The 15966-nt window shown below is 35.5% G+C and overlaps 1 protein-coding gene across 4 annotated transcripts in view; it reads right to left on the reverse strand.

Annotated features, from left to right (window-relative positions):
• CTDP1 (CTD phosphatase subunit 1) overlaps positions 1–15966 on the reverse strand; it is a 51553-nt gene that overhangs the window by 15111 nt on the left and 20476 nt on the right. For 3 of the 4 annotated variants that reach the window (XM_063299014.1, XM_063299013.1, XM_063299016.1), the window contains exons 6-11: positions 15415–15505; positions 14335–14501; positions 10854–11924; positions 10295–10436; positions 5776–6006; positions 4218–4377 (exon numbers count right to left, since the gene is read on the reverse strand). In XM_063299014.1, coding sequence (XP_063155084.1) covers positions 4218–4377; positions 5776–6006; positions 10295–10436; positions 10854–11924; positions 14335–14501; positions 15415–15505 — 1862 coding nt within the window. The remainder of the gene's footprint in view (positions 1–4217; positions 4378–5775; positions 6007–10294; positions 10437–10853; positions 11925–14334; positions 14502–15414; positions 15506–15966) is intronic. The other variant, XM_063299015.1, reaches the window with a different exon arrangement.

Consider the following 15966-nt stretch of genomic DNA (forward strand, 5'->3'; position numbering starts at 1 on the left):
ACCAATACAGTATCAATTAAACTGTTTGCAAACTGCGAAGAGTGCTGACGGTGGATATATGAGATAATGGCAGAGTCTGAATAATCTAAATCTGACTTCTTAACCCAGGAACTGCAAAAACAATTGATTAACTGATCATGTGCCATCAAGTCAGTGTTGGCTCTTAGTGACCACATAAATAGATTTTCTCCATGATGATCTGTCCCTAACCTAGTCCTTCAGGTATTCCAGTGGTGTACCCAATGCCACTGTGAGTCCATCTACCTTGTACAAAAACAATATGTACTTGCAAATATTTTTTCTGCACTGTTTCAATCAGGAAAGTAGCAACTGCATATGATGGCATAGCTCTTGCACACACTCTGACATCAGCTTATTTTTTTATAGTAATTTTATTAAACATTACAATTAAAAAGATAAAAACTAATTCAAACTAAGAAAGGTAAAAGAATAAAAAAATAGAAAGTGCAGAAAAGAAAAGAGAAAGAAAAATAGAAAATATAGTTTTCTTTACTATATTCTAATAGTAAAGAAAATGTCATGAGTACTGCTGGTGAATAGGCGGGGGCCCCTATCCAGGGGGGAGAAACGCATGCGTAGTTTAGAAGCTTTGAATCTCCCATCGAAGAAATTCTGAGCAGATCCACCTTAGATTTCTGGGTTTTATCTGTGAGAGTTTTCCCACTGCCTTTCAGTTCAGCAAGATTTTCTGTCTAGTAGAGTAGAACAATAAACACTAGAGCTCAAACCAATCGTCTCAGTGTGGTTCTTCACTCCAAGATAGAACAGAACAGAAAAGAAATATATAAATTACTTCCCCCTTCATTAGAACAAGTATAAACAATTTTAGTAACTTGTCACCTTCTCTTAAAATACAACAAATGATCTCTTCTTCCCATATCCCATCTCTTATCTATAGACAAATCCTTAAAACCTTGTCATTCTGTCCTAATCAGCAGAAGTCCATAATGGTTACCAGAGAAAATAACATATCTATTTTAACCTTAATCAAATAAACCAACTTTAAATTCCTTTCTTTTACTTTTAACAATCAAATAATTTCAAATAATCCCTTCAAATAATCCCTTCAAATAATGATCAAATTGATTAATTCCTTCAAATAATGTCCTAGAACTTGATCTTCTCACAAAATTCTTCAAAGCTTTAACAAGCCTCTTTTGTAAATCCAATCTAGGAAGATTATCCAGATCACTTTTTTGGTTTGTTATTTGTATATCCCTTTTAATTATTAAGACTTCAGCCAGTTTCATTTATATGTCCAGTGTAGCATCTTTTTCCATATCATTCTTGTAGCCTGTCATGTTAAGATCAGTCTCAGTCTTGTACAGTAAAACTTGTTCCTCTTCCATAACATCTTTTAAAGACAGTCTATCTATAATGGCAGACACTCTTAAAATATACTTCTGGGTCATTGTTCACAAATATCCTTCAATATGTCCAATGTTAAAGTATTTTGCTCCAATCTGTATTAGTAAGTCAAATTTAAATGTTCTTCTCCTTTCACTGTAATCTTTAGTTCCTTCTGGTTCCCTCTAGTGTCCAATTTTCAAAGTCACATCCTATCATATATATGTTATATGTAAGTATTATACATCATACACACACACACACACACACACTATATATATAATAGCATTTTCCCACAAGAAGGATTCTTATAATTAATTTCAAAAACTTATTTCAAATCCATCTGGGTCCTTAGTCTGTTTGTAACTTTCCAAAATCAATGTTCTAATCACCTTTTTGCTGTTTATTTTTTTAAAAAAGTTTTTTTTAAAGTCCTTAATCGAATCGAATCGAATTATCCATTCAGTCATATCCGACTCTTTATGATTCCATAAGCCAGATCTCTCCATAATTTCTGATCTTGTACGGCTTCTTTCAGTTGCTTTATTTTGGCCTGTGTCTGCTTTGATTACATCCAACCAGTGCGTTCTTTGGTGTCCTCGTCTTTTGCCATAACGTCTTTCTCCAATGAAGTTGATCTCATGACATGTCCGAAGTAACTAAGTCTAAGTTTTGTTATTTTTCCTTCTAGTGACATGACCGGTTTTATGCACTTCAACACTTCGTTATCTTTGCAGTCCAAGGGATGCGCAAGAGTCCAACACCATAGTTCAAATGAATAAATTTTCCTTCTAACTTTTTCATCATCCAACTTTTGCAACCATATGTAGTTATGGGAAACATGATAGTGCAGACTAGTCTACACTTAGTTGTCACGCTGACATCCTTGTTTTTCCAAGTTTGATTCATACTCATCATTGCTGTGTGACCCAGCATGATTCGGTGTTTAATTTCTTGGCTGCATTCGCCATTTTGATTGGCTAGTGATCCTAAAAAGGTGAATTCTTCCACGTATTCCACCTCCTCTCCATCAATTACTATTTTGATGTTTCCATTCCTTGCAGTTGTCATGAGTTTGGTCTTTTTGATATTTAGAAAGAGGCCAAACTTCTTGCTTTCTTCTTTGAGTCTCATGATCAGGTGCTTTAGGTCTCCCTGGGTTTCTGAGAGGAGGGTTGTATCATCTGCATATCGAAGGTTATTGATGATTCTTCCGCCAACTTTTACCCCAATTTTTGATTCCTCTAGCTCCAGTTTCCTGATGATCACTTCGGCGTACAAGTTGAATAAGAACGGTCACAGAATTCAACCTTGTCACACACCTTTCTCGATCTTGAACCAATCAGTGTCTCCATATTGAGTTCATACAGTGGCTTCCTGATTTACATACAGTAATTTTACCAACTTCACCAAATGTAGTGGCACCCCAAGATCTGCTAGGGCTCTCCATAGTTTGTCATGGTCAACACAATCAAAAGCTTTCCTGTAGTCAATGAAGCACATATAAATGTTCTTTTGAAATTTGTGACATTTTTCCATTATCCATCGTATGTTGGCAATGTTTGCAAAGTCCTTAAACTAGTATTTAAAACTTCTTTCACTAAGGATTGAAGGAAACTCACCCGGTGCTGTAAAACTTCTTGTTCCCAAGGCTCCTAATACAGTAGCAGAAAAGTAGTTAACAAGCAATTTCCAAAAGGGATTAAAGAAGGAAGTATATGAACCCTGTGCCCATAAAGGCGCCGACTGTGGTTTGGGTGAAGATGGTGTTCCCTTGGCTCCCAGAGCTCTAAACCCACTGGAGACTGCTGTCTTGTGGTTTCCTCACACGGAGCATCTCTCTGGAGCACTGGTAGGCAATCCCAAATCCTCTCCTTGTCCAGAAAGGAATCTCAAAGGGTCAGTCCATTTGTCGGCTCTTCATTCCGCCATGTTTGTTGAGTCCATTCTCAGTGGGGTTGTCTTCAGTTCGCCATTTCTTCCCTGGAAATCCTACGTTCTGATGTCAGGTTAGATGGCTTACTACAAAGTCTGAGATAAATTATCCTGGTTGGAACTGTAGATATGTGTGTTATAGCTAACAAAATAAATATTTTCTGTTTCCTAGTTTCCCACAGGGACCAGCACTTCTAAAGAAACATGTCCATAGGTAATATTCAGAAGTGTTTCTTCAGTGACCCTAACTACTGAAGTTATATGTCTATTCACAAAATCTTGTCAGCTGTGGTATCCTATCTATAGAATGCCCTTTCTAAAAATGGAATCTTGAGGCCAGGGAGATGCATTCATTTTAAGATTTAGACATTAGTTCTTTTAAGAAGAGCATTTTAATGCCATGTATGAAAAGCTTGTGCTTATATTCTTTATATCTGTTTTCCAAGGCTGATTATTGTTGGACTATGTACTTTGTTTTTTTTTGTAGATTTAATCTTTTGGTTCTTTATATGAAATTTACCCAGAGAACATTTGCTAATGTATAAATTTAAAAATACATACAGCAATTATTATTCTTTTCATTTACCAAAATAACAATTACTATACATTTTGAGAATCTCTTTTAAACCTTCAGTTACAACAGCAAAGTCCAAGATACCTGCACCTGTTCAAAATAAATTCTGTTAAGAAGTCAACAAATTTTGTAACTCATTCAAATAAGTGGATGAAAAATCATGAATATATTATTATTTAATAAAAGGAAACAAAAGAAGTTATCTTTGAGCTTACCTGTCACTCCATCATGGCACGTATTAGTAAAAGTAAGTCCAAGATAACTGTATCAAACTAAAATTGTGGTACGTGTACAAATTATTAATAGTTTTTAAAATTTTAATATGATTATTTTAGCTTACCTCTTTATCCATACTTTCTAAATCCTCTTTGCACAGAGTATAGAGTGGCATAGTCTCAGACATACTTGGCTGGCGCTTCCTTCTGGATGGGCCAGGTTCTTCATTTTCACTTGCTGGTATCTCTTCTTCATCAAAAAGCTGTTGATGTGGTTGAACAACTCTGAAAATTCAGACCTCCTTATTTAAAGTGTTATGACTGGAACTGAACAAAATGCCAGTTTTGGCATGATATAAAGAACCATTTCAAAGCTCATACAATGGAAAAATGTAATACTATTAATCATGTTGTTCAATTTGGATTGTCCTCTGTCATGGTTCAAAGAATTCTCAAGGCAATGTCAATGAGAATGCCATCCTACCTCCCCACTTGCCAGTGTCAAGATAAAAGTCTGGGAAGCTCTCCACTGCTGACAGAAATTATAAAAATAAAAGGAATTCAGAACAAAGGACTTCATAATGTGTGTGCATTTAGAAGTGCTTTGCTCACCTATCATTTTATTTGGGCAGATAGTGATTGATATTCTATCAGGTAATAGTACCAAAACAGAAATTGCAAGTACTCTGAGTTTTTGCTACTAAATAATATAAAATAAATCAATTTCCAGCTAATAAATAAAATAAATAAATATTAGCATAGTACATTGAAGTTTCCAGTTTCAGTTTTTCAAGTTTTGAAGGTCCAGTTTCTCCAGTAATGCCATTAATGGGTTTCTTAAATGTTCAAGTATTATTTTTGACCATTTAATGGAAGTGAAATATTTAATGACCTATGTGATTTACTTTCCTTCACATGCAGGCTATACTGGTTCTAGTAGCTCCACTGCATAAGGATGTCTTTAGTTGTACAATCCTTCATTTTTAAAACATGTCTAGCCAAAAATCTATATGCAAAGAAGTATGCTCACATAAAGACAAAATCTGGACAAAAATCAATTGTGGATTTTGCATACTAAATATTTAATACTAGTGTAAAGCTGACAATTCATCAAGGTTTATTTAAAAAAAATATTTTTAGACTTTGGGTATTGAGTATATAGTTTATAATCAACATATAGCTCTCATATCTTTAAAATAGCATCTATTATGTCACAAATACTCATCAGACACTGCAAAATACAACAATGCTTCAATTTACTTCAAGAGTAAATTGAAGTCCAATTGAGTAATACTTTCTGCAGTTTTTATAGTTTTTTATACAGTTGAGAGGAAATAGCTACAGACAGAAGAAAGTCTAAGTGGTATATTCTTATCCGTATTTCTCCACTATTTTTATAATTTCCTTTCTGGCAATTATAGGGTAGAAAAATAAGCTACACTATCCTATGTAATAGGTTTACAGTTGTGATTGCATGCTTTAAACTGAAAACAAGTTATACAATAATTAGAACTTCTTAATTACCTTTAAAGGTATTGCAAATGCTTTATTAAGAATAGACACTGCATTGCTTTTGTTTTCTAATAAAGCACTTTTTGAAAGAATAAAATATACAAATATACTTAGAATTATTTATTCCCCTGTTAATGTCATAGAAAAATGGAAAATCATGTATTTATGTACCTGAATAAAGAATGCTCCCCATGGACTGGTAAAGTGAGGGGAGGAGCTGGTGGTTGAATATACAGAGACTGGTTGGAATTCTGAGATCCTTTCCTAATTAGTTTTCCAGTATTGGGATCATAAAGTCGAACTTCAGGCCCAGGCTGGCACTTTGGATGAATGGGAGTTGGATGAAAAAGTGCAGTCTGGAAAGCACTATGGATATCTGGAAACATGGCAGGACTGTTTTCTCTGTTAGATTAAGTATTTAAAACACTGTTAGCAATCAATTTTTCCTATTTCCTTCCTTGAAAATTATATATAAAGCATACACAGAATGTAATCTGTATTTTTAATAAAATAACTGATCTAGAAAGTATAAATATGTAGAAGAACCAATATTAAAGCACTATAAAAACAAAATGGATAATTATTCCACCTGCAAGTCAAATTTTTAAAACACCAACTGTGAGAACACACTTATATAAGGCATAGTTAATTTCAAACCAATACTGAATTGAACAAACAAGTTATTCAAAAATAGGAAAGACAAAAAATATACAAAAAAGAACCTTAGCTATGTATTATTCACTATTTAACTGCCATATTAACTGTATAGACTGACTACATCCATAACCTTTGATATAGAAATTTGCATATAAAATGTTCTCATTTTGTTCCAAGTTTTCCATATTTGCAGAATAGCTATAAAATAACAATCTTGTTTATCTGATTTTAATCAGAATGCATCAAATAAAATATATTATTTATACAAAATAAGACCAAGGTTTATCGGTTAAAGATCAAACTACAGAGTCTGTCTGTCTGTCATGAACATTTAACAATCCTTGCTTTGGCCTAGAGAAACAAATAGATACAATTGTGCTAAAAAAGCCTCACTCATTCGTGAAGATATAAGTTTATTAATTAATGACTGGCAGCATTCAAATGATAGAGTATCTTTAACCTAGCAGTCGAATCCAGGGAATATTTAGGTAGATACAAATGCCCTTGCTATTAATTGTACATACGACTACATGCTAGATACTACTGTATAGCTACATTTTTCATATCTGGCACAAAATAGGCCTTTACATCATAGTGACATGATTTTTAAATATCAGCCATAGTATATATTATATAAATGTTTATAAAATTGCATTTTGTTTATTTAATAGTTACGATTATAGTTCTCTACCAGATTATTGGTCACTGGTGCTGCATGTTAATTGCTGTTCCTTGTCCACCACAAGCAGCAACTCATCCCCCTTCATTACCTCAATGACAATAACTTTCATCTGAGCAAAACCTAGTTCAACTATAATTGCAATCCAGGAATCTAGAATGTATCTATGCTCTGCCATCATTCTCTATTGATTTATGGTTATAAATCTTCTAAGCTAGCATAGCAGAGTTTTGTCTCTTACCAAAATTAGACTCAAGTACCTATTATATCAACTTTCAACTTTCTAACATGCATTGTAATAAGAAAGGGTGTCTGCACCAAAGCTAAAATTTCATCAAGTATGATTACATACTTGGGACACATTTATTTGCAGCCCCTTGCCCCACCTATTGACACCCATAGTATTAAGCCTGAGCCCTGGAAGAGAAGAAGCCTGGATCAAGTCACAGCACATCCAGTCCACCATTCCGTGTCACAAAATGGCCAACTAGATGTTTTCAAGAAGCTCACAGATATAGACAAGGATGGAAAGCACTACTTTCTTTGTTGCTCCTTACTAGCTTGTATTTAAAGTATGCTGCCTGAGATTTCAGAGTTAGAAAACATCTATCAAAGCAAGTAACTACTAATACCCTGATTATCCAGACCCTTTTGAAAGTGCCTGAACTGATGTTGATCATATCTGTGGAGTCCTTGGTGCTCTCTGAGCCTTGTTGTTTTCTTGCAGACGTTTCATTGCCAGACTAGGCAACATCTTCAGTGCAAAGAGGGAGTGGGCCTTGCTCTCAGTTTAAATACTGTGGCTTGCCCTGCTTGTGTTGGTAGGGGTCTTGTTCTCTCCTTGGGAGTTTTTTGATTGGGCTGTTGTTTGCTGCTTGGTTGATTGCCTGAGTTAATAGTTCCTTGATTAGGGTGTATTGTGCTGTTTGATGGTTCATCTGGTGTTAATCCTAGTGTTGATTTTTGCATATCTGGGTGTTGACTGCTGGCAAGGGAGTGTACTGGTCTTTTGGCTTTTCTATTGTCTCTTTTGAATGGTATGTAAATGTTGTTTACCTCTATGTGTCTGTTGATGGCTGCTTGGTCTGAGTGCCAGGCTTCCAGGAATTCTCTGGCATTTTTGGATTTGGCTTGGTTTAGGATGTTCACAGTTTCCCAGTTGAAACTATGGTTGAGTCTGTTCATGTGTTGTGAGATTAAGGAGTTCTCATCGTGTCTTCTGACTGCTAGTTGGTGTTCGTGGATGCGCTCTGCTAGTCTTCTGCCTGTCTGTCCTATATAGTGGCTGTTACAGTCTTTGCATTGTATGTTGTAAATAAAAGACCCAATAGCCCAAGAAGAAAAAACAGGAGTTAAGCCAAAGCAGCAAACAACAGCCCAATCAAAGAACTCCCAAGGAGAGAACAACGCCCCTACCAACACAAGCAGGGCAAGCCACGGTATACAAACTGAGAGCAAGGCCCACTCCCTTTTCGCACTGAAGATGTTGCCTAGTCTGGCAATGAAACGTCTACAAGAAAACAACAAGGCTCAGCAAGCACCAAGGACTCCACAGTTCAACCCTGAGTTACAAATATTTGCTTCGATTGATCATATCTGATGGCAGCAAATTCCAGTTTAACTATATATTATATCAAGAAGTACTTTTTAAAATCATTCCTGAATCTTCCTGATTTTAATAGATGATTCTAAATTCAGAGATTGTGAAAGATAATTTTTCACAACATGCATGATTTTATATGCATTTATGTGTCTCCTTTGCTGCCTTCACTGCAAGCTAAAAAATCCCAGGTGCTGCAGTCTTCTTTGTAAGAGCTGCTGTCATGAACCAACCCCCCCACCCAATGCCCAATCCACTAATGCTCCTGTCAGCCCCACTAGGTAAACCAGACCAGGAAATCACCTCCACAGGAAGGCTAAAATTACTTTTATTGAGATTGGCTATAATAACAGAATCTTGCAAGTCTGATTGTGCTGTACTTCCTCCCCCTTCTTTTATTCCAGTGAATTAAGGAGGCATTGGCCTCAGCCACTTCTAAATGTTATCTCGTTGCTCTGGACTTAAAAAATGTTTCAGCCACTTTTACCCAGGTAATGGTTCTTGCATATTTCCATCAAGGTCATCTTCCTTATTCTCTACACCACCATTCATTAAACTAGTATTAACTGCCATATACCAGCACAGCATTTCTGTAGGCCTAGCGTAATCACAATCACTCTCAATCCACTCAGCAGTAAACCCCTCATTTATTAATTAACCATCTCAGACAAATTTGGCTGAACTAAGTTTCCATTAAAAATAATCCATTCCCAGGAGCAGCACAAGTCCTTTGACTCCCACTGTCCTAGTTTAAAAAGCAACAACCCATCCCTGGCCATTCTCTCACTTGGAAGAGTGAGGGAGGGTCATGAAATCAACTCAGTGAGATCTATTCTTCAAGCCCCACTGATATTCAGTAAATCTTCCAAGCGACTTCTAGAATGTCCAGCTCCCCAACACAGTCTTTTCTCATAGCAACTTGTACTTTGCTGGCTCATGCAGGTGTTACATATGAGGGGTGAAAGAACAGAGTCCTACAGCAACCCACAATGGAGGATTTTAGACTGTTTTCCACACCATCACCAACTGAAGCCATTCCTGGAAGGAGAACCACTGCAAAACAAGGTCCCTGCTCCTAATCTCCAGAGGTATTTCAGAAGGATACAATGACTGATGGTATCAAAGGCAGCTGAGAGCAAGTAGGTCTAGAAGGCTCACACTCCTCCTATCCTGGCATACCATAGGTCATCTCTGAAAGTGACCAATGTGGTTTCAGTGCCATAACCTACCCTGAATCCAGACTGAAATGGGTCCAGATAATCTGTTTCCTCCAGGAATCCCCATACATTCAGGTCCACCACCTTTTCAACAAGGGAAGGTTGGAGGGAGATCCAAAATACTTGAATTGAGTAATTCCCCAAAATGCCATCTGGAAACCAAGTGGATCCATTAGACACTTAAGGCAGACCAACTGACTAGGTCCTTCCCCGCTGCAGAGAATGTTATTGGAAGAAGGCAACTGTCAGTTCTATAGCAATCAGAGAGTGATCTGCCCGTGACAAAAGACAGCTATTAATGTTCCTTAACCTAATATCATGTTGCATCTGTTTCATAATGAAAAACAGGTCCAATGTACAGTCAGCCTCACGATCGGGTCCTTGATGACCTGTGCCTTCTGTAAGTACAACTTTATTTGTTGAGCTTTAGAGATTTTCTCTAGTACTTTTATTTTTAAAGGCAGGACATTTAATTTTAAACATAAGCAAGTCAAATGCAACCAAAGAATTTGCATATGATCAAATATTACTTTTTACCTTTGTGTTTTAAAATAATCGTCCCTCAAAGGAAACAGTTGTTCTTCTACTTTGTCCCATCGTTCCAAGCAGCACCATAACCAATCTGGATTTACAATATGAAGATTTTTACAGTTCTGAGCTTGCCGGACTTTTTCTGTGCCTATTTAAACAACCAAACGTGAGTGTTTTGGGAAATAGATATTTTGTGGTAAGTCAACTCTGATTATACTTTACACATACCCAAGCCCCACTAAACTTAGCAGAGTTAAATAATGTATTTAAACAATACTTATTTCAATTGTTTCAATGTTCCTAACTTCTGAGGCTCATCTCATAACCTGCTTTAGTAAGAATTTGTTGCATTTTAATTCAGTTATGATTACAGAACTGATTTTTAGATGTATTATATTTTTTGAAAATAAAAATTTAATTGTAAAGTTAATGTAATTCAGTGCAAAAGAAGTATATAGCTTTATGATTTTACTTAAGGATCTAACTAGTACAAAGAAGACGAAAATGATTGCTACCAAGCAGAGGCCCATTCTTCAAATTCAAAGTCATTTTATTCTATATTTACCTGCTCTGGCTGCAATAAGGTGGGTTGGCTTATTGGGGTCATCTTCATTCAATACCAGAGTTTTTGTAATCTTAGCTCCAAGTGCAATAGCATGATAATGCTCCCGCGTTTTTTCTATGGGAAAATTTGTAGGGTACAATCCACTAAATAATATGGTAACATCTGACAATACTTTTTGTTTCAGTTCTGGCACTATTTTTCGTATATCTGGAAGTTCGTCAGTTTCTTTTCTGACGTATTTATCATACTTGGAATAATAATCTGTGTGCACTCTGACAAGAATCTCTTCAAGGTATATTAAATGGTCATCATGATCTGTATCATCATCTTCCTCTTCCTCCATACTTTGATCTAAAGATTCACCCACAGTTATACCAGATTGCTCACTATTTTGAGACTCTGTCTCAGCTTCCTTTTTGTCTACACAACCATTTCCTAGACTATAAAGGCTATCTTGTTCACTTTCTTCATGTGTTTCCAGATCAAAAGCCTTGGGATGGGTATTGATGGTAAGTGAAGATACAGAGTCTCCAGAATGGTTCAACTGTCCATCTTTTTCTACATTAGTATCATTTCCCAGCAGAAGTCCACCACTTTCTTCCTGCACGGAATGCTTTGATTTTTTCCAGCTTCTTTTCCCTTCATTTTCACTATCTGAGGCAGAAGATGACAATGATTTTCTAGCTTCCAGGCCACTATCACTTTCACTATCACTAGACAATTCAAAGTCCAAATAATTAGTTGTTTTGTCTGCAATCTGCTGCTTGCCTGTAATTGTCCTATTTTCATTGTCTGAAGGTGCACAAGATTCCTTGGCACTAATCTGATTATTTGTATTAGGAACATTTGTTATATGATCAGAATCACACAAAGAGTCTTTTCCTTTATCATTAGAATTCAAATCCCATGGGGAAGTTTCACTGGTGACAGAATTATTGCCATTTATTTCCTTTGTAGATTTCTTAATGCCATTGCTCTGTTCTTCCACATTTCCAATGTTCTTTATTTCTTCAGAATCTCTTATTACTGCTGCTGGATCAGATGCATCCATTAATTTTGAAGAATGATTTGCTAAATTAAATACACAATATAAATTAAATTCTTCAAAGTCAGCTTACAAAAGTATAGGAAACAAATCAACAAGAATATACATTACACAAATAAAGGTATCTTTATTTAAGGCAAAAACCTGGGACTGCACTATTTCTGTAATGGTCACATAAGTAATACAAAGAAAACCCCATGGAATTAGCTAATGATGTTCCTCCTTCCCTTCCCCTACCCATGGGGAGGGGAGGGAAAGAAGCTGAGCCAGTTTTATTTTTATGTTCTACAGAGATTTAATTGGTTCAGGTTAAAAACAATAATCTACTTTAAATATTTTTGGCTACACAAAATAGTGAAAAACACATTATTTCACCTTCAGCTACAAGATTATATCTGTCATGAGTACTGATGGTGAGCAGGAGGGGACCCCTATCCAGGGGAAAAAGCGCATGTGTAGTTTAGAGGCTTTGAACTTTCCTTCGAAGAAACTGAAAGCAGACCCGCCTTGAGTTTTGGGTTTATCTGTGTGGGTTTCCCACGGTCTTTCAGTTTGGCAGGATTTTCTGTCTACTAGAGTAGGACAATAAACACTAGAGACCAAGATACCGTCTCAGCGTGGTTCTTCGCTCTAAGATAGGACAATATCTCTATTTAAAATTCATAGTTAGAAAGTATTATCTCTCTGAGTACAAGAGATCAAGATTATTCCATTTATATTGTTTTCTTAACTGAAGTATACCAACTGGTATCTGGACAGTGTGGATTCTATTAGAATATAACACCAAAATGGGGATGTGCTTCAGCATAATGATACAGGTCACAGGAAGAAAACATATGATACTGTATACTTCTGTTCCTACATTTTCAGATATCCACTTCCATAAATATCATCTGTAGTCTGGATTAACCCTCTTTTGCTTTACCTTTAATAAGAGATAGACAGCAGAGAGAAAATTCTGGGCATATAGCTAGAGGCAGGCACAACATATACTCTTGTTTTTCAGTCATCATATAAAAGGGGCTTATAAATATACAACAGCACAAGTGAGAGGTATACGTAAGAACTAAGTAACTGGCTCACTCTGCTGTTATCCACTGGTCTGTTTTAATGAAGTTCAAGTTTTAATAAAGCACATTTAGTTCCACTGTCACTGACTGGGTTCAAATAATGCATTGAATCATGGTTGGGGTTTTTTTGTGTTTGTGTGTGGCTAAGCTCAACATATAAATCCAGCCACTTGGTTTATAAATCATAGTTTATATCTTACTGTTATGTACCAATTGAAGAGAATATTTGTAGCTCAGGGTTGATCTGTGGAGTCCTTGGTGCTCTCTGAGCCTTGTTGTTTTCTTGCAGACGTTTCATTGTCAGACTAGGCAACATCTTCAGTGTGAAATCACTGAAGATGTTGCCTAGTCTGGCAATGATACATCTGCAAGAAAACAACAAGGCTCAGAGAGCACCAAGGACTCCACAGTTATGTTATGTATAAGGCAAACCACTGTCAACTGACCAATTTGGTCTAGTGGTTAAGGTGCTGGGCTAGAGACCAGGAGTCTGTGAGTTCTAGTCCTGCCTTAGCCATGGAAGCCGGTTGGGTGACCTTGGACCAGTCACTCTCTCTCAGCCCAACTCACCTCACAGGGTTGTTGTTGTGGGGAAAATAGGAGGAGGAAGGAGTATTAAGCATGTTCACTGCCTTGAGTTATTTATAAAAATAAAGGCAGGATAATAAATAAATAAACTAATTATGGATAAACTGTAGTTCAACACAATGTGTGAACTACTGTAAGAAGCACTTAACAGTGGCTATTAATTCTTCTTTAGATTGAGGTGCCTAATCTGGATCTGCTTGAGCCAGATTAATTGGCTGGTTTGGTTTCAGATTAGATGGCAGACAAATTACTATATATTTTCACAATTTACTGTGCTTATGAAAGAGAAAAATAAACACAAAATTAAAATGACTTTCTCTCATTTCTCTTCTTAAAGCAGCAAGTAGTAGGACAGAAGAATCCAGACTGAGGCCATACCACAGAAAAAATACTTCATTCCTTTCTCTCTGTACCAACTTATTTTTGTTAAAAATCTGTCCTCGTATTGTTGAAAAAGCTCCAGTACTATTAAAGTATTTGTGCAGATTTATTCTTAGAGGAGACAGCTTTTAAAATATAGCTGATATAAGCATAAGTTGCCTTACAAGCAATAAAAAACAATTCTATAATATCCATTTTACTTAGCAGTCTTGTAATCATTTTTAAAAACTATTATGGATATCTGATAAACAGGTAATAGAAAAACTTGATTCTGTTGGTTTTCAAAAACTGTCCTAGATTAGTTAATAGCCTGTTTAAACAAAATGAAGGCAATCACTGTATGATGCAAAACCTGAAAATGAGAACATGATTTCACACCACTGTGTTAGACAGTTACCTTTCTTTCTCATTTGAGCTTCCCTTGAGCCAGGTGGTGCATTAATATCACCTATACCCTGAAAATATACGTATTTCTTCACAGTTATCAAATTAGGTGCAAATTTCCAGACATCTTCTCTGTCATCAATAATGCAAACCATGGAATCTCCACAAGGGAATAAGTTCCTACAACAGGGAAACAGAGAACCAATTTATTTTAATTATATACTTTTAGATAACTCTAAAAGAATTACTCTTAGGGTATGACAAGTTGACAGAGACATACAAGCAAAATTAATTTTAAGTTCATCTGGGTCATCTGACATTCAGTTCTACCACCATCCTGTCTAGTATGGTCTTCTGTTGGCTAAAGCAACCAGTAACCGGAGACGGCATGAATTCCACCTCAGATAATTATCTGAGATTCCTTTTTGCCGATGCCAATGTTGGATATTTTATAGGAGAGAGGGGTATGGATATCTGGAGATAGCATATTACTGAGGAAGGGAAAGCAAGAAAAAAAAAGTAAAAAAAATATAGCAACAAAACAAAGTTCATGCAAGACAGTCCAGGAAAAGCAATGGCAAGATCCTAAATAAAATGCATAGATTATCAGTAAAGCAGCACATACATCAATTATTATTTTTGTTGTACTAAATTTTAAATGAGTTGAAAAATTAAAACACAGCACTCATTCTCATGATGCTTATTTAACATAATAGATTATTTAAATGCAATAAAAAGTCCAATTTTAAATCCATACTCTACAAAATGATTTAGCAAATATTTTTTATTCCTATAAATTAGTACTCACTTTTGTTACCTAAGTATCACTTAAGAAATACACAAAATAAAGTTTATGGCAATTAATTTTCTAACCTAGATACACACATACACACACACACCTTTCAATTTAAACAATACAAAATCTCGGTTTCTTTTCAGTCAAGGTTAACATAAATATTTGCACATATAGCAGAAATGTAAGGTGAGAACACAGGGAATATCTATAATATTTAACTTTGTTTTTTATCTGCCATTTCCAGCAATATGCTTTGTATATTTATTCCACAAACAACATTCTACGCACAATACATACCTAAGGTTCCCAGTTTTAGAATATGGATCAATACATTCATCCCTTGACAATATTCGATGGGAAAAAAGCTTCTTTTCAGAGTCCAAGAATGCTTTTAAAGGGAAAAAAAGCCTGAAATTAATTTTTTCCATTATTAATACATTTTCAGTATTAATACATTTTCTGCAAGGATTTGTATACTTTGTGTTGTCTTCTTACTACATATTACACAAACATACATTTTCATCTGGCTTTTCCTATATAAATAAAATGTATTATTCAGATCCTAAAATATATTTATCTATTAATAATACTACAAATTAAATCATTGTTCATAATTCAAGAAAATGATATAAACAGATGTGTAATACATTAGAACATGCTGGAATAAGTAATATTAAACAAAATATTTTGAAGTAGGTCTATTATTTTACAGTGTTAGTAGTTATCCAGATTCTTACTTGAAATTTAAACCAGAATGTCTGGTTTTCAACATTGTATCATTTTGTTAATATTAAGAGTATACTCCATCTTGATCACTCATGTATTTTCATCCCAAGTTTCAGGATTGAA

Source organism: Candoia aspera, chromosome 3 (assembly GCF_035149785.1).
Source record: "Candoia aspera isolate rCanAsp1 chromosome 3, rCanAsp1.hap2, whole genome shotgun sequence".
NCBI classification, from domain to species: Eukaryota; Metazoa; Chordata; class Lepidosauria; order Squamata; family Boidae; genus Candoia; species Candoia aspera.